The sequence below is a fragment of the Pseudophryne corroboree genome, chromosome 8 (genome assembly GCF_028390025.1).
Source record: "Pseudophryne corroboree isolate aPseCor3 chromosome 8, aPseCor3.hap2, whole genome shotgun sequence".
NCBI classification, from domain to species: domain Eukaryota; kingdom Metazoa; phylum Chordata; class Amphibia; order Anura; family Myobatrachidae; genus Pseudophryne; species Pseudophryne corroboree.
Window position 1 is genome coordinate 406963656 of NC_086451.1, and position 27729 is coordinate 406991384.

At 49.2% G+C, this 27729-nt stretch overlaps 1 protein-coding gene across 1 annotated transcript in view; it reads left to right on the forward strand.

The window, feature by feature from the left end:
• The window catches only part of AXL (AXL receptor tyrosine kinase), a 208195-nt gene that overhangs the window by 156878 nt on the left and 23588 nt on the right, over window positions 1-27729 (forward strand). The window contains exons 13-16 of the mRNA XM_063937829.1: window positions 10675-10770; window positions 13317-13394; window positions 14551-14643; window positions 21626-21747. Coding sequence (XP_063793899.1) covers window positions 10675-10770; window positions 13317-13394; window positions 14551-14643; window positions 21626-21747 — 389 coding nt within the window. The remainder of the gene's footprint in view (window positions 1-10674; window positions 10771-13316; window positions 13395-14550; window positions 14644-21625; window positions 21748-27729) is intronic.

Sequence of the window (27729 nt, forward strand, 5' to 3'; positions counted from 1 at the left end):
TTCTCTCCTATGCAGTCAATACTCTCTTCTAAACATCTTAGTGATATTTGGTGGACCCCTTTCTTTGAAAGTAAAGCATTCATAACCATAACCAGAAATAACGACACTGAGACTTGAATTTGGCAGAAAATTGCTAGCTATTTATTTGTCCCTAACCATTAGGAAACCTGTAATAAAGAGATTAATTTAATATGCCGCTCCAGCTGGCATATGGTGGCGGCCCAAAAGAACGGCTCACTTAATCTAAATTAAACTTAAATAACTCAAACCTATAAATTTACTAAAAGCTTACCATAAACCGGTAATAGGTGACAACTCAACCCCCAACAGTGACTACCCACCGCTCCTGGGTGCCCTGCCGCTGCCTTCCCGGACGGGTGGTCAAGCGGCCATAAGTCGATGGAGGTGAGTGCACCTAAACCACAACCAACTGTAAAACACTACAGTTTTCTCTACCATACGAAACTGCCGTTCTTTTCCGCCAACAGCGAAAGACTCATCCCCAAAGTCTTTCGCACCGCCACCATAAACCTACCCTAACTCCTGCAAAGCGAAACCTAGATCCTCCAGAAAAAACATCATCCCCTCATCGGATAGATGTACTCTATCGCGCCGGAAAAGGTGGCTGTCTCTGAACCGTATCCTCGGGTGGCGAACCACCCTCCCACCGTGGGACAGCACCCACTTTGCGACTGCTCCATTCACCTTTTTCCGGGCCTCATCAATCCGGCGACCATCCGCCACACCCCTCCAACACAATCTCGGCACCATCATGGAAAAAACCAACACACAATTGGTCCATTGCGCGGTCACACTTGCCAGATCCTGTATCATGGCCCACCGCAGCTCCAAGGATGTCCTCTTCCCCAAGTCGTTGCCACCTAGATGGACAACCAAAACTTTAGGGACTCCATGCCTGCTGGCCTGACTCACTAACCTACTCTTCAGCTCACCCCACATCATTCCGCGCCAGCCAAGCCATCTGACACCCTGTATTCCAAACAATGCCTGCGACCCTTCCGAGGCCACAAACCTGGCAGCCCAGTAAATGTAAGAGTGGCCAACCACCCAAATGGTCAAATTGTCTTCAAACCATCCTGAAGGGAAAAAGAGGGGTAGAATTGATTACTAAGAGGCTTATTCATTGTTTATACTGAAGGATCTGCCAAAAAAGAAAACTTTAGGACTCGCTATTGCAGCAGTCACGGCCTAGCCGACTGCACCATGCTTCGTTGCCAATTTAGAAGTGCAATTAGAGACACAAAGGGGGAAGAACAAATAAAAATAAACGAAATAAAAACAGGGGGGGGGGGGTATAAAATGGGAAACACATGTAATAACTCAGCTGGAGGTGAAACGTAAAGACCTGCTGAGGGACTCTGATTAGACCAAATTAGCCGAATTAAAGATTAGAATTCAGTCCGTCAAGTCAGGCAAAAAATCGCAAATAACTCCAGACCCCCGCTGCCGACTCATGCCGGCAACGGCGAGTAGCTAATCCCTGAGTAGGATAAAAAGGGGGAACAAACATTAACAAACGCACAACTCCATAAAACACAGAACTGAAACAGCATAACGAATTGCAATTAACAATGCCCCAAGCGCCGGGCGCCCCCTCACGTGACGGGGCGAATATATCGCCTGTAACTGGATGACTTCCATCGCCCCACCGCCTGGATCTCAGTTCTGGAGAAACCCGCCGCAGCTGCCGACGTCGCCGCGCCTATCCGAAAGGAATGGGTACCGAAAGCAGCAGGTGAGAGGCCCAAGCCCGTCAGACAGCGACCCAGCATCCACCGGAACTGGTATTTTGTGACTGGCAGCCCGTCATAATGCAATAGCCATGACCCCTCCTTAGCGGGTCGCACTACCACATATTGCATTGCCAGACCCACTGGGCAAACGCTTTCTTCCAGCGCTGGAACCATCGTAACCCAGCGCCCTCTCCCCACTTGATCCGTCTTGGAGCGCCGCAATCTGCACAGCAAGGACCTCTCACCCACAACCACGTCGCCGACCAGCATGCGCGATTCCGACCTCTTGGAAGGCGCTACCAACTCAGAAACTCGAAAAGCCCCGTGGTAAGCCATCGAGAAGGCTAAACGGAACAAAAGCGCCTCAAACCTGGACGACGCTACTCGCCCCACCGCCTCGATGACGGCCGGCAACAAAGCCGCATCGATGGGCCGCCTCCTATCTGGCGGCATCGGCGCAACTCGCGCCCACCCTTTCATAGCCTTCCGTAGAACCTCGCTTTTCGTTACATCCGGGACGCCTCGCAGCTTGCAGAAGAATGAGACGCCAGCCAAGTACCGGGACACCACCGCTCGTGACCTACCGGAAACGTAGAGCTGCCACATAAAAGAAAGCATCAGCCGATGCTTGCTCTTACCTTGATGCTGACGACCCTGGACAAACTCCTCCCACTCGCTCCACGCTTGTCCGTACGCCTTGAGCGTGGCCGGCGCTACTGACCGCAACGCTAGACCTTCCAGTCCGGCCCGATCACCTGCCAAACATAACCAGGACAGTGAAAACCCTGCTCTTCGGCCTCGGGTGCCAAAACCCAAAACCTCTCCCACTGTCCCCGCGACAATGCATCTGCGATTTCGTTTTCCAAACCGGGAACATGCTGCGCCCGGAACAACAGATTCCTACGCAAGCATGTCAGAAGCAACTGCCCGAGCACCCTCAGAACCACTAGCGATTTCGCCCTCTGGTTATTAATCGCATGCACTACGCCCAGATTGTCGCATCTAAACACTATGCTGCGATTAGCCAACCGGTCGCCCCAAACTTCCAGAGCTACCATAATGGGAAAAAGCTCCTGTAGCAACAGATCTCTTGTAAGGCCCTCACTATGCCAGCTTTCCGGCCAAGATGCCACACACCACGATCCCTCCAAAAAACAACCAAAACCATAGGCACCTGCGGCATCGGTAAACAGCTGCAACCGGTCGCTGTCTACGGCTGGCGCTTGCCATATGCTCACCCCGTTGAAATCCTCCAGGAACGAAGCCCATACGGCCAGATCCCTTTTTAATTCAGAGGACAATCGAACGAAATGATGAGGCCTGGCACACCCCGCCGTTGCCCTCTCGAGCTTCCGGCAGAAAACCCTGCCATCGGAATTACCCGACAAGCAAAGTTAAGCATGCCCAGCAAGGACTGCGCCTGACGCAGCGTGACCTTACGCGAGCCTTTGAACCGGCAAATGGTTTCGCGGAGCTTCGACACTTTGTCCTGAGGCAAGCGACACTCCCCCGCCACTGTGTCAATTTCAATCCCCAAGAACGATAAACAGGAGTCCGGACCCTCCGTTTTGTCCCCGGCTACAGGAACACCGAAGTGGTAAAAGAGAGCCTGGGTGCTAAACAACAAATCGGCGCAACTTGTGTCGTTCGCCGGACCCGCGCATAGGAAATCGTCGAAGTAATGTGCAACCCCGTGGCCGCCTGACGTCGACTCCACACACCAATGAAGGAAAGTGCTAAAGCGTTCGAAAAATGAGCATGAAACGGAACATCCCATAGGCAGACATTTGTCGATGAAATACTCCGTCCCAATCCGGAAACCCATGAAACGGAATGAGTCAGGATGCAATGGCAATAATCTAAAGGCTGACTCAACATCGATCTTAGCCATGAGGGCCCCGCTCCCGTAGCTGCGGACCATCTCCAGCGCCTCGTCAAATGACTGATACACCACCGAGCAATAAGCCGGTGGTATTGCGTCGTTGACCGATGCCCCTGGCGGGTAAGACAAATGCTGTATGAGCCGAAAAGCGCCCGGGGTCTTCTTCGGAACCACCCCGACCGGGGAGATGACCAAGTCATCCACCGGGGGTGATCTAAAAGGCCCCTCCATCCTGCCCAACCTGACCTCCTTATCTACTTTCTCCCGCAGGACAGTCGGCAAGGCCCGTGCAGACTGGAGGTTTCTCTGTGCCCGCACTGATACCTCGCTTGCAACAGGCAAGCGAAAACCAAACTTAAAACCGTCTAACAAAAACTTCGCATCCGTTCTATTTGGATACATATCCAACCATTTGCCCATCGTTTCCAACTTAACTGGCGTTGGGGCTCTGCTGAGCGGTCCCGCTCGCGGCCTGCTTCGAGTAAGCCTGCTTTCCCCTGTTTCCCTGTCGCCCCCCTTTGAAACAAGAGGAGGCTGGGTGGGCTCCTCCACAATGCTGGCAGGAGTGACGAAACCGACACTGCTTGCCATAGGAACATGTTCCGCTGTTAAAAGCGAAGCATTTCCCCCGAGTAGCAGACCGCCCGCCCCCGCGAGCGGCCAATCCGCCTGTCCTGGCAATTCCTCCGTCCGCGACCGCCCCCTGGGCTGATGACCCCGCGCGACGCACACCTGTTCCCTGTTTCTGGGGCTCCGCCTCCTGTTGTGATGCCCGGGTCACTTTGAGCCAGACCTCCACATCTTTGAAACCAAAATCCATGACCCGCAGCCCATCTTGTTTCTCCCGAAACTCTTGGTCATACTGCCGCCATTCCGAGCCCGCGGACGTGCGCTGCATGTCATGCACGAGATGCAGGTACCGGATAATATTCATGTGTTCTTCCGGCCTATCCTCCAAATAGCATGCCGCAAACACCCAGAAACCGGCCAGCCAATTATCAAAAGACCGGAAAGCTTCTGTCCCCATGCCCGTCTTAGCGGCCGCCGCTTTGTAGTCCCTCTTCATGGCCCTAGTCAAGACGAATAAGTCCACGAAGTCACCCCTACGTATCTTCTTGCGGCAGCTATCTCGCAGCCCCCTCATAACTGCGGTGTACTCGCAGGGCACTACCCCCGGCAGATCGCGCCGCTTCTTTGCCCTACGCTCCTCTACACTCATTCGCCTGCGTCGCTTGCGCCTCTTCTGCTGCTTTGCCGCCCTTTTGGCAAGTTTCTCGGCCTCCCTCCTTGCCCTAGCAGTACTATCCGCGTCGGACGCTTGTGACGCCAAAGAGGAGGATGAGGAGGAGGATGAAGAGCTACGCGAACTCGAGCTCGCGGTGGAATTTGAAAAAGACTGCACCAACTCACCGGATGCCGTCGACCTCTCCGACTCAGATTGTTCGTCGTCTTCATTCCAATCCTCGTCCACCGCGAAGTCTGCCGAGTCCCTTTCACCTTGGTCCTCTGTGGAAGACAAAACAAAAGAGGGCCCGGCCCGCGCGTGCGGCGCACGCCGGGCACCCCGTGTGGAATGCGCAGGGCCCGAGCCTCCCTGCCGCTCGCGGTCTGGCCCTAGCTCCAGCTCCGCCGCTGCAGCCCCCAGCTCTCGGCAGGCTCTTGCCACTCGCTGCGCCGCTGATGACCTGACCTTGTCTGACCCCCTGCGCCCTGCAGCTCGGCCGGAATCCGCCGTTGTCCTGGGGGAGGCCACTGCAGCTAATGGCACAAGAGCCTGCGCCACCGTGGCCAGTGCCGACGCTATGGCCCCAGGGGAATCCCATGCGGCACGACCCCCGGAAACGCCGCCCAAAGGACGACCGGTCCTTGGTTGGGCGCGAGCCCGCGCCCTTTGACCGCCCGACACGTCCCGGGGGTCCCGCCCCTCCTGTTCTGACCCGAAGGCAAGAGCCCCCCGGCCGGCCCAGAGGCTCTCCCTCTCCGATCCTTCCTCTTCCCTATCCAGGGAAGGAGAAGAATCCCCTGATCCGGGGGAGGACCCGCTGACTTGTACAGCTGCCCGGGCCGCGGCCCTGCGGCCGCTGACCCATTCTCTGTCACCCCTCCTGCCGCGGGCCCCGCCGCGTCCGGCGACAGTGACAGGGACCTGCTGCCCCCCCGCGCGTGCTCCCCCGCGTGTCATCTGACCAGCAGAGGGTGCACCCGCCTGTTGCTGACGGCCACCCCTTGCCGGTCCTGCTGTGCCCCCATCATTATTAATGCTGACCGTGCTCCCAGCGCTGCCTCCCCGAGGCACACGCTGCACCCCCCTCAACCTGTCTCTCCCCCTGCCGAACTCCGGCATCCGGGGAGAAGAAGAGGTTGCTCTGTGCACTGCTGGCGCCGCTGCGCGCGCACGTGCGCGGCCAGCGGCGCCCGGAGCGAGCGTGGGCGCGCGCGCACCTCGAGCGCGTGCCCCACGTCCACCCGCCAACGGCCTCCCGGACTGCTCCTCCTGTTCGGCCGCCGCGCGAGGCTCCTGAATAGTCCCCGCGCGGCGACCGCCAGCTCCCTGAAGCATCCTCTCCCCCCGCCCGGCCCGAACAGCCGACCGCGGCGGGGAAGGAGAGACTGCGCCTGCTGCACACTGAGGCCCCCCGCGGCGCGCACGCGCGCGCCCGCGGGCGCCCGCCATGAATCCGGGCTCGGCGGCTCCCGGCGGGGACGGCCGCCGCCCGCCGACCCTCGAGCGGCCTGCAGGGACCTCTGGTCCCCCACGCCGCCCCCGTCTGGCCGGAGTGCCCGACTCGGCACCCGGCGGCGAGTCCGCCCGGGCCCCGCCAGCGCTGCCTGTGGGCGCATCTGATGAGGCCCTAGGGGACGGAGCCCCGTCCCCCACACCGCCCACCGCCGCCTCAGGGCCCGCACGGCCGTCCGACCCACGGAACCGAGCCGGGGCCCTTAGCACGCGTTGGGGGCGAGCGGACATACCAGCAGCCACAATGCTTCAGTTATAATTAAACAGTAAGGGACCTTGGGATACTGGAGAGGAGAGTACAAAAGAGAGGGGAAAGTATATCTTAGTGACACAGCGAGAGCAATAAACAAAATTTGCTGGCACTGCAGCACTCACCAAACCAAATCACCAAGAGGCTTAAAATGGCTTCGCCTTCCCTATATATATCAAGCCCTCCCCTTAAAGAAGGCTGTACTTTCCTTACAGCTAGGTCCACCCCTCCCCAGATGTTTAACTCTTTTCTCTCCTATGCAGTCAATACTCTCTTCTTCTTGGCTGCCTTCCTTTCTCTTCTCTTTTCTGTCGTTCATCTCACCACTGTTCTTGTTCTCTCCAATTTCAGTGTTGGTTTCCTGATCTCCCTCTTGTCACTGACACCTCCCTACAGTACTCATATCATTGACTATTCCCCTCACTTTCACTATTGCCTCCCTCTCAGCACCATAGCCAGATCATCAATACGCACCCTAGGATAGCACCTAGCACCCAGTGGGCAATGAAGAGCCCAGATTTCCCTAACCCGTATATATATATATGATTGCACGTAATACAAGTTTGACACCGCTACCAAGACTCTGAGTGCCGCCTCTTCTTTCATTGTATATATATATATATATATATATTTTATTTTTAATTTTTATTTTTTTTACTTTTTTTACAGACAGGTGAATGAAGGGGCCCCTGGCCTCTACTAATATGTTGCTTAGGGCCCCATAACATTCTATTCCAGCTGTGCTTAGCACTAAATTCCCCTCTGTTCACCCCCTTTGCTTTCTCCTCCTCACAGTTGGCTTTGGCATTGCCTCCTCTCCACCTTCACTGCTGACCAGTAATAATGACCCAATCCCATGAACACGAGAAACAGTGCGGAGTCACCTTCGCTGTCTTCTTTTATACAGCCGCAAGCAGGACTCTAGTTATGGTCCTAGTGTTAAATGCTTATCTGTATCCCTTTTATCTGGATGCTGATTCTCAGGTAACACCTACGGTTTGGTGTGATGCTCCCACCAATTTCAGGAACGTTGGTATTTCTGTGCTGCCTAAAGGTTGCGGGCACACACACAGTGCTAGAGAATGCCTGGCTTCCTAGCCGGGCCCTGTAGACAGAATACGCACCACAGCCATGAGGCCAGTAAAAGGATGTGGTCCAATGACTGCCAAAGGGATCTGTGCAATGGGAGGGGTCTATGCTAAGTTGCTAGAAATTGTAACATTACCACTGTATTCATGCATTAAACAAACACAAACTAAGATAGCCTTATTAGAATCCCTTTTCCCCCTGTTCAGCAAATGGTTCAAATGTATTGCTCATTCACAGCGGAAAACGGATTTAAAAATAGAAAAAAATATTTGTTATGAGTTTGTTCCCACCATTGTATTCTAATAATAATGCCACATTTCACATTTAGTCAACATGCACAGCTATATAAAGAAAATGGGAAACACTTTAAAAAGTGAATTGCTAATGCATGTTTACATACTGCATTACAGTTAATGTGCATTTCCCATTCTCCCAGTGCATACATGTGAATAAGGTGTAGTATGGTATGCCGGCGATCGGGCTCCCGGCGACCAGCATACCGGCGCCGGGAGCCCGACCACCGGCATACCAACAGTGTGGCGAGCGCAAATGAGCTCCTTGCGGGCTCGCTGTGCTCGCCGCGCTGAGGGCATGGTGGCGCGCTACATGCGCCACGCTATTTTATTCTCCCTCCAGGGGGGTTGTGGACCCCCACAAGGGAGAATAAGTGTCGGTATGCCGGCTGTCGGGATTCCGGCGCCGGTATACTGTGCGCTGGGATCCCGACAGCCGGCATACTGAAGCCCACCCGTGAATAAGCCTTTACTCTAAACACAACACTGCCACATTGCTCCACGTCACTCCCAAACAGGGGGACCATGTGCTGCTCCTTAGTGTTTCCTCCCTCTGCCTGCCGCCATGCATGAAACATGGGAGTACCCCTTTTCCACTACTGTAGCACGGGTCGCAGCCGTGTCGCCTGACACTGCGGCGACCCATGCTACAGCCCCCTAAAGACAGCGCTCACCAACCCGGCAATTGCCGGGTTGGTGACGCGGCTAATGACGCGGCAGGGGCGGCGCTGGGAGATCACAGGACCTCCCAGCGCCGCCCTCCCATACACTGTGAACGGGAGCCGTGTCGCCTCGACACGGCTCCCGTTCACACTAGACAGCTAGCCGGGTTGAACACGTGTTCAACCCGGCTAGCTACCAGGGTAGGATTCCCGAATCACTTGAATTGCCGGGTTTGTGACGCGGCTAGTGATACGGCAGGGGCGGCACTGGGAGATCACATGATCTCCAAGCGTCGCCCTCCCATACACTGTGAACGGGAGCCGTGTCGCCTCGACACGGCTCCCGTTCACACTAGACAGCTAGCCGGGTTGAACACGTGTTCAACCCGGCTAGCTACCAGGGTAGGTTTCCCGGATCACTTGATCCAGGAATTTGCCTGGGGACCCTTTTCCACTAGGGAAAAACATGGGTAAATGTGCGCCCCCGCGCATTTACCCGTGTTTCTAAGAGCTAGTGGAATAGGGGTAGTCTGGCGTGCTGCAGTACCACTGGAGAGATTTTTTTCATGCTTTATTCTAGAGAGCTGGCAGACGGACATGGTTTCCGAGAGCTAAGCACACATATACTTTAGTAATATATATATATATATATATATATATATATGTATTAGTGTTACTTTAGTTTACTATAGAAGTTTAGTGAAACATATTTTAGAAATTCTCCATAATAAACTTTCTTTTTATTCCTAGCATTAATGGGAGCTGCCATCCTACTTTCTCTAACAATTAAATAGAAATGTAGATTCTAATGAAACAGCTCCCCTAGTGGATACATTTGGAAAACTACAAATATTTCCTTGGCTTTACCCCATAAAAATATATACATACTGTATATAATGTTTGTATATTTTTGACAACACCATGATTTAATTTTTTTTAAATGAAACAAAATATATCAAAACAAATCACAGGAAATATTTATATTCAAGCAGATATTAATAAGTAAAAAAAAAAAAACTTGGGAAGAGGAAAGGAAAGGGGCTTTTCTAGCAATACAGTAAATGGATGAATAACAACTTAAGTTGCGTGTCAGTCTGTTTCTTTCTAATAGAATAGATTGCAGATTTTAGCCGAATACATGCTTACGTAGCATCTGAATATTTCATGACTATACTGCTTGGTGTTACTTGCTGATTCATCTGCCAGATGTCAGGAGAGCCCCATGTGTGTGTTTGGAGGTGATGGTCTGCAGTGCAGGGACTTTGCGGTGACACAGGTTGGGCTCAAACCAGACTGATGCACACATGATCTGGGGGAGTCTGCAGGGAATCTGGCTGAACATCAGGAAATGACTGCTCATGTTTTGTTCTGGATAACATTGGGATCCAGACTGCTCCATAGTTACTGTGGCACCCTCCTCCCAGCCATGGTCATCTCTGCTGTGACTTTAGTACATGTTTGTTCTGGAATCAGAGGGGCGGGTGCTGATTTTTATGGAATCTAATACTTCACTCAGCGATAGGGGTCAGTTGGATAAAACAAGTTTTGCTGTGTAAAAGGGGTTTTCCCCCAATTCTACAAAAAGTGAGTGTTTCTATTCACTGTGATGCGATGAGAGAGGATTAAAGGCAGAAGGGCAGATGCAGCAGTGAATGTGTGCCTGTTTGCAGAGCATAACTTGCATCTATCTGATGAGGATGACTTATAGTATAGCACACAAAGATACGTACATATGTGGGAAAATACATTTTGCCATACACAGCCTTTTCCTGCAATGTCCAATTTACTTGCAGTTTTACATCAGACCTTGAGTGCATTAATTCCTGCAGAGCCCTTATTTCACAAACCTCTGCTGGGTGATAATAATGAAAAATCATTATTTCAGGTTCATTCACAGCCCCTTAAATTAGCCCACTCTTACTGAGAAGCTGCACAGTGTATCTTTGTTAGAACACTTGTGTATCACTTGTATATCCAAATGAACCATAGCATTACTCCATCTTTCAGTGAACCGGCTGGGAATTAGCGATGACCTTAAAGAGAAGCTCCGAGACGTTATGGTGGACCGGCACAAATTGACACTTGGCAAGACCCTTGGGGAAGGTGGGTAGAAGCACTCATTTGGAAATTGTTGCTGCTATTAAAAAGACGGGATGTAATTAACTGGTCTGTATCCTGATGAATGTATATGGTTACTAGTAAAGTGTTATCTAGAAATCAAAAAAGTGTAAAACCACAGCGCATGTGTTCTTTGGTGATGTAGTATGTCTCCTTTTTGGGTTGCTGCACTTGGTTTTATGGGATAATACATGGATATGCCACAAAAATAGTTTGTGCTGGGCTGCAAAAGTTTTCACCAGCTTTATCTCCTTTCCACTCCTCTCTCCCCAATCTGCTTCTCTCCCCTCCCCTCTCCCCAAGCATCTTCTCACCCCTCCCCTCCACCCAGTCGTCTTCTCTCCCCTCTACCCAATAATCCCCCCCTCCCCAATCATCCTTTCTCCCCTCGCCCCTCCCCAATCATCTTCTCGCCCCTCCCCAATTATCTTCTATCCCCTCCGCACCCCTCTCCCCAATCATCTTCTCCCCCCTCCTGCCCATTCTTCTCTCCATTCTATTATCCTTTCATGGGTTTTCTATGAATGTCGATTTTCAAGATGTCGACAGTCATGCTGTGGAATCTACAATGTCAACAGGTACTCTGTGTCAAATGTTGATATGGTCATTATGCTATAAAGTTGATATGCTCACAATGGCAACATCTGTTTTCATCGTTAATGATAACCTTAACCCCAAGCCTTAACCTGATACTAACTCTAACCATTATATTTATATTGTAGACAATATGACTACAGTGTGTAGATATGTGATTTTGTGTGCCAACATGGTAAAATTTGACATTCTGGTGGTGACATTTTGACTGTTAATATAGTCATTGTCTACATCAGTGGTTCCCAAAGGTTCCCAAACTGTTTAAAATCACGCCATCCTAGAGTATCAGAATTTTTTTCATGGCACCCCTAGGCCAAATGTTTCTACTTGAGAAATTAAAAAACAATATTAACTTAAGTGTTTATATGCCATCCTTAGGTTTAATTAAGAGGTGAGGGACAAGATTTGCTTCTGTTTGTCCACAAATTTTATAACTGGAAGCCACCAGCACTGGTTTTGCCTATTACATTGGCCATAAATAATTTTAATTGGTCCTAGACCACCAACTCAGGGCACCCCTGCAAGTGTCTCAAGGCACTCCAGGGAGCCATGGCACACAGTTTGGGAACCACTGGTCTACGTCCATCTGCATAACTTGCCATTCCCATCTCTTCTCATTGTCATTCCCTTGTCCTCTACTTCTCATCCTCCTCTTTTCTCTCTGCTTCCCACTGCCATTTTCTTTCCAGATCTTCAAATTCTCCCCTTCTTTCCTTCTCATTCCCCTCTTCCTCCCATTCTCCTCTCCTTGCCATTTCCTGCACCCACTATAAATACCCCTATGTACAATTATATACCGTACTTCATAACAATGGTCTGATTCCTGCTGAATGTGACGTTTACAGTAATTAAACTTATCTGAGGCAGATTCCCAGTTAGTACATTTGCTTTATATTGAGTGTAACTAGTAACAGTAAAGAGAATACACTGATTAAAACTGATTTCTGCTGACACTGGTCTCCCTACTACAAACCTTGTTCACCAGATCTCCACTGTCAGACTTACTATACAGTCATTGAGACCAGTTCCCACTGTCTGAACCGCAGTGTATTTTCCTGTGTGTGTGGGAACCGTCACACAGTAACACGAGCCTTGCATGCTCTACTTCCGTTCCCTGTCTTATCCTACACAGTCTGGAAAAGCTATCGGAAAACAGCCCTTGGTCTAATGGCTTCCTCTTACTCTCTCCTGGGAGACTGATCTCTAGCCAGCTCTTCCTCAGCTATTCCTGTAGGGCCGCTCATTAACCCAGCGGCTGGGGAAGAACGCAGCAAATATATACAGTATCTGTGCCAGATATATTATATTTCAATTTCAGAAAAGCTTTATACAGTATATTTAAATTCCATCACCTGAATCTCAGGGAATAAATGAGATGGCACTAGAATAAGCAGAAAAATGACGATGTCTTTGTCCCAAATGTCAGTGTACCAATATTCTGGGACCCTAAAAGCAGGGGAGCCAAAGGGCGATGAGCCAGGTACAAATTACCCACATAATTATTAATATCTAATTACATCCCCTCTGTACAGTCCACACATCCTCACATACAGTATTTTCTTTTTCTTCAATTTGACCTCCTGACCTTGGGTCAATATTGCTTTGTGACCTTATCATACAGCCCACCAAGAAACTCTGCAATAGGTAGCACCTATCCTTGTTTATCACTGCCTATTTCCTCCGCACGTGTGACACCAACCCGGCAATTTACCGGGCTGGGGACAACAGTGTGAAAGGGGCCTGAGCGAGTCGCACCTGGGAAGCACCCGTGTACATCTCCTGGGTGTGACCCGCGGTATGCGGTGTGAAAGGGGTATTAGTGATGGGTAAGTAGAGGGTGTTGTATTTGTACATTACTACATAGGAGGTCTGGGGTTTGGTTATTGGTTATAGACAATGGGAGAAAAACTAATCTGATCATGTTTTTGAATCCTCAGGAGAGTTTGGCTCTGTCATGGAGGGACAATTAAATCAAGATGACTACATCCTGAAGGTGGCCGTAAAGACCATGAAGAGTAAGTGACAATCTATTTCTGGGTCACCCTGCAGTGGGAGGGACATACTGTATATCTCATAGCTTACTTCTGACTGGGTCACCCTGCAGTTGGAGGGACAGACTACATATCTCATAGCTTCCCTCTGACTGCGTCACCCTGCAGTGGGAGGGACAGACTACATATCTCATAGCTTCCCTCTGACTGCATCACCCTGCAGTGGGAGGGACAGACTACATATCTCATAGCTTCCCTCTGACTGCGTCACCCTGCAGTGGGAGGGACAGACTACATATCTCATAGCTTCCCTCTGACTGCATCACCCTGCAGTGGGAGGGACAGACTACATTTCTTATAGCTTTCCTCTGACTGGATCACCCTGCAGTAGGAGGGACAGTCTACATACAGTATCTCATAGCTTCCCTCTGACTGGGTCACCCTGCAGTGGGAGGCACATACTACATATCTCATAGCTTCCCTCTGGCTGCGTTACCCTGTAGTGGGAGGGACAGACTACATATCTCGTAGCTTCCCTCTGACTGGGTCACCCTGTAGTGGGAGGGACAGACTATGTATGTCATAGCTTCCCTCTGACTGGCTCATCCTGCAGTGGGTGGGACAGACTACATATCTCATAGCTTCCCTCTGACTGGGTCACCCTGCAACGGGAGGGACATACTATATATTTCATAGCTTCCCTCTGACTGGGTCACCCTGCAGTGGGTGGGACAGACTACATATCTCGTAGCTTCCCTCTGACTGGGTCACCCTGCAACGGGAGGGACATACTATATATTTCATAGCTTCCCTCTGACTGGGTTACCCTGCAACGGGAGGGACATACTATATATTTCATAGCTTCCCTCTGACTGGGTCACCCTGCAGTGGGTGGGACAGACTACATATCTCGTAGCTTCCCTCTGACTGGGTCACCCTGAAACGGGAGGGACATACTATATATTTCATAGCTTCCCTCTGACTGGGTCACCCTGCAGTGGGAGGGACATACTATATATTTCATAGCTTCCCTCTGACTGGGTCACCCTGCAACGGGAGGGACATACTATATATTTCATAGCTTCCCTCTGACTGGGTCACCCTGCAGTGGGAGGGATCCTGCATTTTTAATGTATTATAAATTTTTCATCTTGCCTGTATTGTTCTCCTACTCTCCCAGTCGCTATCTGCACCCGCACTGAGATGGAAGACTTTCTGAGTGAGGCCGTCTGCATGAAAGAATTTGATCATCCAAATGTCATGCGTCTTCTTGGTGAGTGATAAGGTTCCCAACCAAAAGCCGCCGCCACATCTATAGGCGCATATCACACTTTAGGCATAGAGGGGAGGCAATCAGTAGAGAATCATGGTGTATAAAGTGGTCATGGTCACATAGGAATAAAAATTGGGCCTACTGTATGTCCAACAAGCCTGTTAAACACAGGCTTTCATATGTAAGGTTACATGATCTGCTTTGATTTATTACATAGACTCTGTGTTGTGGCCCTTTGTTTGTGTGACTGACTTACCCATTCTTCCATCTCCACCCTGCCCTTACTGTACAGGTCACCTGACCAGCTGCTAGTTACTTGCAATAAACTGACCCTCACAGGGCAATGTACCTGCACTAAAATGTGCTGTAAAACAAACCTACGAGGTCTTATAATATGACGATATAAGCCATGATGTGCTCTGACCCATGATAATCAGTAATCAACATGCCTGTCTGACTTGCATGCATGTTGTGGGTAAATGATTTAGTTGCAATTGTAAGTAGAAGTGATGTGAATATCAATCATATTGTGGAAAGGGGTTAGCATGTCTTCATGAGAAATATGAATATGTTTCCTTTTTATTATTAGGCAATTAAGTTTAAAACTAGACCTTGGTTGCGTAATTTACGTTATACTGTATATTTTGAGTATTCAAAATCTCTCAACAAGGGCAGATTGGGATTTAAATGGGCCCCTGGAAAGTAGCCTTAGGCCGGGTTCACACTAGGTCGACCAGTAATCTTGCTGATGGTCGGGACAAATTCCATTCATCCTGGTCCATGCCAGATTGCCAGTACACACTGTACAATGTAATGAATAAGGAATAACATCTTATTCCGTTCATCATTAACATGCACAGTGCCGCATACGATATCTTCTTGTTGGCCACACAGCACGTCTGAATGTGGAGCATGTGGCCAAACTGTCAGTAGACAGCGATATATCAACAGGAGGGTGCCGTCCAACAGCTAGATATATGAGATTGAACAGCTATATCTTTATTACAGTGTTAGTCCATCCCCCAGCCTCTTACCCTTCAAACACACTAGCAACGGTTTGCACAGGTCCTTGCTACTCCCCCTTACAGCCAACCAACATGAATAGAGACTGACCTCCCTGCAGTATAGACAAATTCCTGAGTGCATGACACAGTCCCTCAAATCTGTCTGACCTGTTCTTACAGCTGTCACTACCTGCTGGCATCTTAAGCATTCCTCCCAACATGACCCTCTCCAGGAGGGACAGAATGCTCTGCTCCTGGACTTCCCTCTTAATGTATGATTGCCGGTACCTGTGATGAACCACCCTTCTTATACATTAACCTGTTCAAAACAGGTGGAGGCAATCATAAATTAAGAGGGAAGTCCAGGAGCAGAGCTTTTGTCCCTCCTGGAGAGGATCATGTTGAGAGATACTGTATGTCTTAAGCTCAGTTTCAGCTGTGGTGGATCCTGGAGAGTTGGGCTGTGTTTGGATAATGGATAAATACTATTCATCCCTTGGTGAGCCAAGCAACTAATAAACACTGTAGATCCTTTTTTTTTAACCCTTTATCGTCATTATTTTCCACCCCCATTACATCAATAAATAGTCTCCAAATGCATGAAGCCACTGCCATCCTATGCACCCCTCTCCCCACACATTATACCACTACCATTCCCACCCCTCCCCCACACATTTTACCACTACCATTCCCACCCCTCCCCCACACATTTTACCACTACCATTCCCACCCCTCTCCCCACACATTACACACCTATCGCCCAACAACTCTCCCCACACATTACACCTTTATCGCCCAACAACTCTCCCCATACTACATATTATGTATACATACATACTCCCCATATTACACCACTATCAACCCCACCACTCTCACCTCATATTACACCATCACACCTATCACTCTCCCCACACATTACACCACTATCACACCTATCACTCTCCCCTCACATTATACCACTATCACACCTATCACTCTCCCCTCACATTATACCACTATCACACCTATCACTCTCCCCACACATTACACCACTATCACACCTATCACTCTCCCCTCACATTATACTACTATCACACCTATCACTCTCCCCTCACATTATACCACTATAACACCTATCACTCTCCCTACACATTACACCACTATCACACCTATCACTCTCCCCTCACATTATACCACTATCACACCTATCACTCTCCCCTCACATTATACCACTATCACACCTATCACTCTCCCCACACATTATACCACTATCACACCTATCACTCTCCCCTCACATTATACCACTATCACACCTATCACTCTCCCCACACATTATACCACTATCACACCTATCACTCTCCCCTCACATTATACCACTATCACACCTATCACTCTCCCCACACATTACATCACTATCACACCTATCACTCTCCCTACACATTACACCACTATCACACCTATCACTCTCCCCACACATTACACCACTATCACACCTATCACTCTCCCCACACATTACACCACTATCACACCTATCACTCTCCCCTCACATTATACCACTATCACACCTATCACTCTCCCTACACATTACACCACTATCACTCTCCCCACACATTATACCACTATCACTCTCCCCACACATTACACCACTATCACACCTATCACTCTCCCTACACATTACACCACTATCACACCTATCACTCTCCCTACACATTACACCACTATCACTCTCCCCACACATTACACCACTATCACACCTATCACTCTCCTCATACTGCACATATACCGCTATCACACCTATCACTCTGCCCACACATTACACTACTATCACACACACCGCTCTCCCCTCACATTATACCACTATCACACCTATCACTCTGCCCACACATTACACTACTATCGCTCCACTACTCTCCCCCCATATCATACCTCCCAACATGACCCTCTCCAGGAGGGACAGAATGCTCTGTTCCTGGACTTTTCTCTTAATTTATGATTGCCATCACCTGTGCTGAAACACCTTTCTTATCCATTAACCTGTTCAACACAGGTGCCAGCAATCTTAAATTAAGAAGCAGAGCATTGTGTCCCTCCTGGAGGGGGACATGTTGGGAGGTATGCATATTACACCATTACCGTTCTTTTACTCTCAGATGGATGTAAATGCAGTTTTTCAATTTATAAAAAGAGGCAGTCATTCGGCAGGTGGAACAAATCTTCATATAAATGCAACCTATTAATTCAGTAGACAACACACAGTGATGACATTACAGCATACTTGCCTACCCTCCCGGAATGGCCGGGAGGCTCCCGAAAATCGGTGACCCTCCCGGCCCCCCGGAAGAGCAGGCAAGTCTCCCGATTACAGGGGTCCCCCCCTGCCCGGCTGCCCACTTAGCAAGTGAAGTGGGCGGTCCGGGCAGGCGATGATGCGATTCTTGTTGAATCGCGTCATGCAATCCACGCCCTCCACTGTATAATGCCGGTAATTGCGGCATTACACAGTGGGGGGCATGGCTTGCATGACGCGATCCAGCAGCCACGCCCCCTCTCCTTTGGCCCGCCCCGTGCCGCCTCCGGCCCGCCCTCTCTCCTCACATCAGCTCACTGCCCGCCCCCCTGCTGAGCCGACTGGCTGCTCTCTCCCGGAGAGAGCAGCCCAAAAGTCGGCAACTATGCATTACAGTAGCTCCTAGTGATTTGATTAGTGCAGTCTTAAGCATTTAGTCCAGGGCTGGCCAAACCAGTCCTCGAGATCTACCAACAGTACACATTTTCCAGACCACCTAGCTGGTGCACAGGTGTAGTCATTACTAATTAAGATGTGCTGCATTCATTCCTAACTGACAATTCTACAGATCTCCAGGAGGCCTGGAAAACATGAACTGTTGGTAGATCTCGAGGACCGGTTTGGCCAGCCCTGATTTAGTCATACTTGCCTACCTGACCCTCTCCATGAGGGAGCAAATGCTCTGTTCCTGGACTTTCCTGGTAATGTATGATTGCCATCACCTGTGGTGAGCTAGTTAATTGATAAGAAAGGTGATTCACCACAGGTGATGGCAATCTTACATTACCAGGAAAGTCCAGGAACAGAGCATTTTCTCCCTCATGGAGAGGGTTAGGTAGGCAAGTATGCATTTAGTTCAGCCAAAGAAATTGCTGCCTACCTGTTATGAAAAATGAACAATTAACTGATCATATGTATTTGTATGAAATATGAATATAATTCAGCAGTCAGAATCACCGCCTGTGCAATGTCACAGGTCCCTAGAGAACCGATAGGCCGCCTTGTCTTATCTATTTGCCCATCACACAAAATGGCTGTTTCTGCCCTGTCTAGGCAACAGGTGCATAAATCCTAGGACTGAATATAGGACTTTACAACCTGTGCAAATAAGAGATGACCCACCTATCAGCCCAGACTGCTTATTAAAGAGTTAAAACACATCAGAAATTAGTATCAGAAGTGTGGGGGCAATGAGCTGCAAGGAAACAATCAGTAATGCAAGAGTTGAAAACGCCTATAATGGTAATTGCAGAACCCTGTGGGTTACAGAGCTGGATGGAGCAGTTCAGTATTAAGATTGTTTGGAGCAGGGGTTCTCAACTCCAGTCCTAAAGTAACGCCAATACTGTAGGTCATGTTTTGTGGATGTCTTTAATCATGCACAGGTGAGTTAATCTATTTGCTGGGTCAGTAATAATTATCCCACCTGCTTCCACAGACATAAATCCTCAAACATGACCTGTTAGGGTAGCTTGAGGGTTAAGGTTGAGAACCAGTTGTTTATACCAGTGTTCTGTCCTTTACTGCCATCTAGTGGCAGAACTACAATACAACATCTCCTAGTAAGCCAACATCTGCCACTGGATAAGCTAAGCTCTCTCCACCCTCCTCCTACTCCTCCTCTACAATTTATCATTCTTGAAGACAGATCTCTAGATACTAACAAAATATTTTTCTACACTTGAAGCCATCTGATTTCGGGCGGGTCTGCATTACCAAAGTGTTTTTCAATTTATGTCTGGACGTGTCAACAGTACACGCAGTGTCATTTGGTACAGAACATGTACCTTTTTGAGAAGCAAAACTGAGAAATACAATTTATTTTCTTTTAGAAATAATAAGGCAGCTTTACATAATGGCAATAATGAGGTAACCCACATACAGCCAATCATCACATACAAGAACATTAGGCGTCGCCTCTTAGCCGGCAACCAACAGTAACTATATCAGGTTCCCGGTAATTGTTTCAATTTTGACTTGTATTGCTGACCAAAAAGACAACAGATATGTGTCCACGTACGGAGGCTGCACCAGGGAAGAGACACCCTGACAAACAAGTAAGATAGGGGCAGATTTATTAAGCTCGGTGAAGTGATAAAGTGGAAGGTGATAAAGTACCAGCCAATCAGATCCTAACTGCCATGTCACAGGCTGGGTTTGAAAAATGACAGTTAGGAGCTGACTGGCTGGTACTTGATCACCTTCCAATTTATCACTTCACCGAGCTTAATAAATCTGCCCCATAGTCTGGTGTGAGGTGCCTGGAGGAGTACCACGCTGCAAAGAAAGCCACATAAAGCCAAGCTTGTGTCTGGAAACCAACTTCCTGGTCCTCTGTAGCTTCCCACTGCGCTTGCTGGGTGACATCATGGGCATGATCCACAGCAGCACGCTATGCTGATGCCCACGTAGTTGTGCGACGTGCTACTGCACGTGTGTGAAAATCCCTAAACGCTTCAATAGTGAGTGCATTACACAGAGTGTACACATATAGGCGCAGTTGCAGTTAAGATGGGTGGTCCCAGAAATGTCTTGGAAAAGTGATGGGCGTTCCTGGGCAGTGACAAGAAGGGTGCTTATCACATGCATAGAGATGGTCCGTTCTTTAGGGGGCGTGTTATAGGAGTATATTGGGCATGTCGATGAAAGTGGTTGTGTACACAGACGCTCAACCACCCACACAGGATGCCATACATAGTTGGAGAAGCTGCACCTGACAGATGGTGGCATCTAAAGACACACCAATCAGCATTTGAGCACCTAGGGACACTGACAGTGACTGTCTCAGTTCTTACACATTCGGATGCATGGATGTACACCAGGGAAGGCCTGTTAGAAGTGGAATGCGCTACTGCTCAGTCTCCAACAAAATGGCTCCTCTAGGGAAACTTAATTCCCTAACCAAGATGGCCACTGATAGTGTATATGTGGATGCACAGCGCCATCTTGTCAGACTGTAAGAGGACGGAACTTCCTCCTCTTCTTGAGACCCGCGTGTTTACCCACTTGTGACCACTGTACCAGAACCCTGCACCACTACCTTTTACCAAGAAGACAGTCACCATCTGGTGAGCTGCCTACACCCCTGCTCTGCTCCAGGCTCCTCTCCATCACTCATCCAAGTAGTGTGACAGTGAGTACTGCTGTACAATCACTTGAGCCAATTAACTACAACGGCTGGTTAAGTCACTGGACTGGTCATTTGCCTGTACACTTTCCCAACAGGGCTGTGCAGTGGCATCTGCATAATGTTGCGGATAGGTGGCTGCGTTTCTGTTCATCTCTGTATAAGCCCCTATGGTATCACCAGCGCCGGGCGCATGAAGTACCAAACCAGGGCACACAATGATTCTGCCTGGAAAGTCCCTTTAAAATTCAATTTAATTATATGTTTTGTTTGTTTTATATTTATGCTATTTGTTGCCAATGAAAACTTAACATAAATAGTAATAATAATAATAATAATAATAATAATAATAATAATAATAAAAGCCAGTATAATGGTTTCTGTAGTTGGATGGGCTCACATACTGCCCTGTGTAACGCCTGCTATTACATGGTAATAGGTGAATAAAGGGGTCTGTGTGGTAGAAATTATTAACCAAACATGAAAAACATGGTTAAAAAATATTGAATGGAAATAAACACAGGATTAAAATAACATATAACAGTGTTTTACTGTTAATCTCATGAGACTCTCTCCGTAATCTAGGGGTGTGTCTGCAGAATACAGAGAACGAGGGCTACCCATCTCCTGTGGTCATTTTACCCTTTATGAAACATGGGGACCTGCACAGCTTCCTCCTGTACTCGCGGCTGGGAGACGCCCCCCTGGTACGTACAGCTACTCTCACCAATCTATAATGCACAACAAATGCTAATATATGTGTAAACTTGTAAAACATATCTATATAAAAAGAGAGTTCTGATGTATTTTGAAACAATATAATAACTCCTTATGCAACTAATTGCTGTTATTAGCAGTCACTTTGAATATTGGTGGTCATTCCGAGTTGTTCGCTCGTTGCCGATTTTCGCTATGCTGCGATTTGTTGCTAAATGCGCATGCGCATGGCACGCAGAGTGCATGCGCTAAGTTATTTAACACAAACCTTAGTAGATTTGCTGGTGTTCGTACGACGCTTTTCAGTCGCACTGCTGTTCGGTAAATGATTGACAGGAAAGGGGCGTTTCTGAGTGGCAACTCAGGGTTTTCACGGCGTTGGCTAAAAAATGCAGGCGTGTCAGGGAAAAACGCGGGAGTGTCTGGAGAAACGGGGGAGTGGCTGGCCGAACGCAGGGCGTGTTTGTGACGTCAAACCAGGAACTAAACGGACTGAACTGATCGCAATCTGTGAGTAGGTCTGGAGCTACTCAAAAACTGCAAAGAATTATTTAGTAGCAATTCTGCTAATCTTTCGTTCGCTATTCTGCTAAACTAAGATACACTCCCAGAGGGCGGCGGCCTAGCGTGTGCAATGCTGGTAAAAGCAGCTAGCGAGCGAACAACTCGGAATGAGGGCCATAGTGCTTTAAGCTTTCCTGGGTCTTAGCTTCCAGCTATTCTTGTTTGGCAGGGGCAGCGGGCAAATGCAAAGCCCAGCATACCTCCCAACATGACCCTCTCCAGGAGGGACAGATTGCTCTGCTCCTGGATTTCCCTCTTAATGTATAATTGCCATCACCTGTGCTGAAACATCTTTCTTATCCATTAACATGTTCAACACAGGTGCCGGCAATCATACATTATGCAGAAAGTCCAGGAGCAGAGCAATTTGTCCCTCCTGGAGAGGGTCATGTTGGGAGGTATGACCCAGTACAATATCCATGTGGCGGAACTTGTGAGTGGTGGGCGCAGGTGCAAAAATATAATTTTGGACCCCCTCCTCCACTCCAAAACAAAGGGCCTAATTCAGACCTGATCACTGAGCAGCGATTTTTGCAGCCCTGCGATTGGATAGTCGCCGCCTACAGGGGGAGGGGGTATTTGAGCTGTGCAAGTGTGCGATCGCATGTGTAGCAGAGCAGTCTCTGCGCAGCCCAGGACTTACTTAGCCGCTGCGATCACTTCAGCCTGTCCAGGACCGGAATTGACGTCAGACACCCTCCCTTCCAATGCTTGGGCGCGCCTGCGTTTTTCCAGACACTCCATTAAATGGTCAGTTGCCACCCACAAATGCCCTCTTCCTGTCAGTCACCTTGCGATTGCCTGTGTGATCGCTTTTTTTGCACTATCCTGTCGCTATGCCCCGATCCCTGTTGCTGCAGTCCGTCGCGCCTGCGCGCTGTGGTCCATCATGCCTGCGCATTGCGGTGCATACGCAGACGCAGTTCAGACCTGATCGCAGGCTGTGAGAAAACACAGCCTAGCAATCAGGTCTGAATTTCACAATATGCCACATAACAGTTGGTGACAGGGAGAGGCAGAGAGTGATAACAGAAGGCAGATGTGGACACAGAGTGACAGATGCTGACAATGAAAGGCAAGGGGAGGCAGAGGGTAACAGCGGAAGGCAGGGGGAGGGAGAGGGTGACAGGGAGAGACATTAGGTGATAGAGGTACAAGCACAATATCCTGAGCAGTGCGGAGAACAGGCGACATATAGCTTGGTGGGGGCAGGAACACAAGTGCCTCTGCTCTGATAACTCATTGCTGGTCTGTGCAGCAGTGGGACTCATAGTCCTCACAGACCCCAGTGCAATGCACCAGCTGCACCAATGTAAGTTCCGCCTCTGGTGGGCCCCCCTTCCAATCCCACTGGCTCATTGATTAACTCCTCCACTAGCCAGCATTAACCCTCCATCCAGTATAAACAATATCAATCATTAACCCCTCATCCTTCCTTATTAACCATCCACATCTAACCTTAGTGTCATTTAGAGATGAGCGCCGGAAATTTTTCGGGTTTTGTGTTTTGGTTTTGGGTTCGGTTCCGCGGCCGTGTTTTGGGTTCGACCGCGTTTTGGCAAAACCTAACCGAATTTTTTTTGTCGGATTCGGGTGTGTTTTGGATTCGGGTGTTTTTTTCAAAAAACACTAAAAAACAGCTTAAATCATAGAATTTGGGGGTCATTTTGATCCCAAAGTATTATTAACCTCAAAAACCATAATTTACACTCATTTTCAGTCTATTCTGAATACCTCACACCTCACAATATTTTTAGTCCTAAAATTTGCACCTAGGTCGCTGGATGACTAAGCTAAGCGACCCTAGTGGCCGACACAAACACCGGGCCCATCTAGGAGTGTCACTGCAGTGTCACGCAGGATGTCCCTTCCAAAAAACCCTCCCCAAACAGCACATGACGCAAAGAAAAAAAGAGGCGCAATGAGGTAGCTGTGTGAGTAAGATAAGCGACCCTAGTGGCCGACACAAACACCGGGCCCATCTAGGAGTGTCACTGCAGTGTCACGCAGGATGTCCCTTCCAAAAAACCCTCCCCAAACAGCACATGACGCAAAGAAAAAAAGAGGCGCAATGAGGTAGCTGTGTGAGTAAGATAAGCGACCCTGGGGGGCGTGGTCTGGGGTCTGAAGGAAGCAGACATGCTTGGTGAGAGCTCCTCAGATTCATAAGCAAAATCACTTATTCCCCTTGCATCTGCGCCTCCTAGGCCGCCCTATTCCCTCTGCTGCCCTCCTTGTGTCCCCCGGCTGGGACCCCCGAAGTGCCGCGGAATCGGGGAGCAGTTTTAACTGCTCCCGCGGATTGCGGCCTGCGGGGCTGGGAGAAGCCGGGGCCTCGATTTGAGCATTAGGCCGGGGACGGCTCCGGGACCCGCTGCTCGGGCCGTAGACGCTGCACGGAGCTCCGTAGTCTCTCCTGCCGCCGGCCGCTTGCCGCGGCTAGTTGTGTCTCCTTCCTCTCAGCTCCCACTGCTGTGCATCCGCCCGGCGGGGACCCGGCAGCCCGGCGGCCGGGACGAGATAGAAGACGCTCGGCGGCCATCTTGAAATCAGTGTGAGACACTGAACTTTCTCTGCAGCACCTGTGTATTAGGGGAAGAGGGGGGTCCCACAAATCTGGGCCATATTGGCCTGGGCACATTATACAAACAGTCACAGTGCTCCCCTCACCCACTCATCCATCCATCCATCCATTTAACAACTCAGTACATTTGCTGGCTGACCTTCTACTCAGTGGCCTGGGGTCCGGTAACTACACCCCCATCGGGAAATATCAGAGGTACCACCACTGCAAGTGAAAGAATGGGCCCTTAGCCTCATGCATGCCTGCCTGATGCTACCCTAAGACCACGAGGGGGGTTCTTGCACGGTGACGGCCCTCATGCTTCATAGTGCCGAGGATATGTGACAGTGTAATTCTAAACTGCTTTCTCTAAAGACCGATCTCATGGTGAAAGGGATAAAGAAAAAAAAGAAGGCCAAGACTAAGCCGGACGCGAATCGACGCTCATCAGATCTACGTCAGTTCCTAACTTCTCCAACCTCGACTCCCCCTGCTTCTGCTAACGTCCCGACCTTCTCGAGTTTACAAGACCCGGTGGACGGCATGGCCTCCCCTGGGACTCCGGAGCCCCCACAGGCCCTCTCTCTATCTGCGGAGATAAGTGAAATATTGTCTCATGTACGATCACTTCCTACGAAACAAGACTTCTCAGCCTTGGAGTCTCGTTTACTATCCACCATCACTCAGGAAGTGACGGCGCTCCGACAAGATATGTCTCAAATCGCGACCCGAGTTGATGTCCTGGAACGCCATGAATCGTCTACTGTGGACTCTTTGACTAAATTTCGGGAAGTGCTATCTCACCAACGGGACGATATCTCCTTCTTAAAGTCACGCATTGAGGACATGGATAATCGCGGCCGGCGAAATAATATTAGAGTCAGAGGCCTGCCTGAGAACGTCCAGCAAACAGACCTGGTAGATGCCTTATCTAAGATATTTGGGGAACTCATCGACCTGGACCCGAACAAAGACATTATATTCGATAGAGCTCACAGAGCCCTTCGTCCTCGAGGCTTGCCCTCCGACAGACCACGGGACGTAATTTGTAGGCTCCACTATTACGCCCAAAAAGAGGAAATAATGAGGTCGGCACGTCAACTGGACAGCATTGACTTTCAAGGCGACAAGATCCAGATATTTCCTGACCTTGCCTGGTCAACCTTACAACAACGTCGCGCCTTGAAACCTCTTACAGACTCTCTCAGGAAGCTCGAGCTGAAATACAGATGGGGCTTTCCATTCTCCCTCCAGGTCTCTCATGGCGGCAAAATTGCGAGTCTTTCTAGACCGTCGGACTTACAGGCTTTCTTCACGATCCTGGGTATCCCTCCGGTTCCGGTTCCTGACTGGGACACCTTTCACCACCTTCCGGACTTGCCTGTTGTGCTCCCTCCAGATGACGCGTGGCAGCAGGTTCGCACCCCGCGGATGCGGGGATCCACTCCTGGCTCACGACCTTCGAAGCCTCCTTGAATGAGATGCCTCGTCCCGAGTGGCTGTAAACTTGCTTGCTGAATACGTTATACATTGATTTTTTCTCTTTCTTTATAGTGCAATGTGTTGTTCACCAATGTGATCGGTTTTTGTTTTTATGTTTATATATTTTTTCTTTATTTTTTTTTTTTTGTTGTTGTTCTTGTTTATGTAGATGGATAATAGTGTACAGACGCTAAAGTCTACTGATACCCGGTTTGACAACTTGAGGATTATCTGTACACTCTTATGCCAATATATATACCTACATATTTGTATGCTCTATTTTTCAGGTTTCGCATGTGCTTAACGCACACCTCGGTAATATCGTATATTTAACGAGTTTCTATTTTGGGAGTGGTCGCTGTCCTGAACCCCCCGCAGGACCCCAATATGCTGCATCCCCTGTTTCTTTGGACCGGGAGTCGGCAAGATTCCGCTCCTGTCCTTTTTGCAGCAGTTTTTGTAGTAACACCACTTCTGTTTAATGTTAAAGTACTTTTTGGCGGAGATTCCCCCGCCGCAGCTTTTTCTTTCTATTTCTTTGCTTCTCCTTTTTTCCTATCTCCCCCCCCTGTTATCTTTCCCTCACCTTTCCCAGGGTCTGCCGAAGAGAAGACTATCGTGAAACGACTGGATCTGACTGATAATGGGGGTGAGTGATTTACACGTAACTACCCTTAACGTCAAAGGGCTGAATGTCCCTGAAAAAAGGTCTAAACTTCTTAAATGGCTTAGAGACGAGAAAATAGACGTTGCTTTTATTCAGGAAACACACTTCAAGATGGGACACGTGCCGTCCCTAAAATGTCACTATTACCCGCATGTTTTCCTATCCAATAATTCGGCTGGTAAGACACTAGGCGTAGCCATCCTACTTGCCCGCCACCTGCCTGTCCTCAATGTAACCTCCCACAGAATAGCCGAGGGTAGGGGGTTGCTGGTGAAATGCGACATACATGGCCAACGTTTCTCTTTTTTAAATATATATGCCCCTAACGCTAAACAACCTTCCTTTCTATCCTTAGTCCTAGAAGACGCGGAGCCTCTTTTAGAGGGGGTGGTAGTGATGGGAGGTGATCTAAATTGGACCCTGGATCCTCGCCAGGACAATTCTAAAAAGATCTCCTGCAAGTCAGAGAGGGAGCATAGGGGAATGAGGCGTGCCCTGCTCGACCACCAGCTGATCGACACATGGAGATTGACACACCCCACTGATATAGATTACACCTATTTCTCACACCCACACCAGACATATTCCAGGATTGATTATTTATTTTTGAGTCACCGACACTTACACCTTCTGTCTGATGCCTCTATAGGACAGATTGTATGGTCCGATCATGCCCCAGTCAACCTCACCATACGC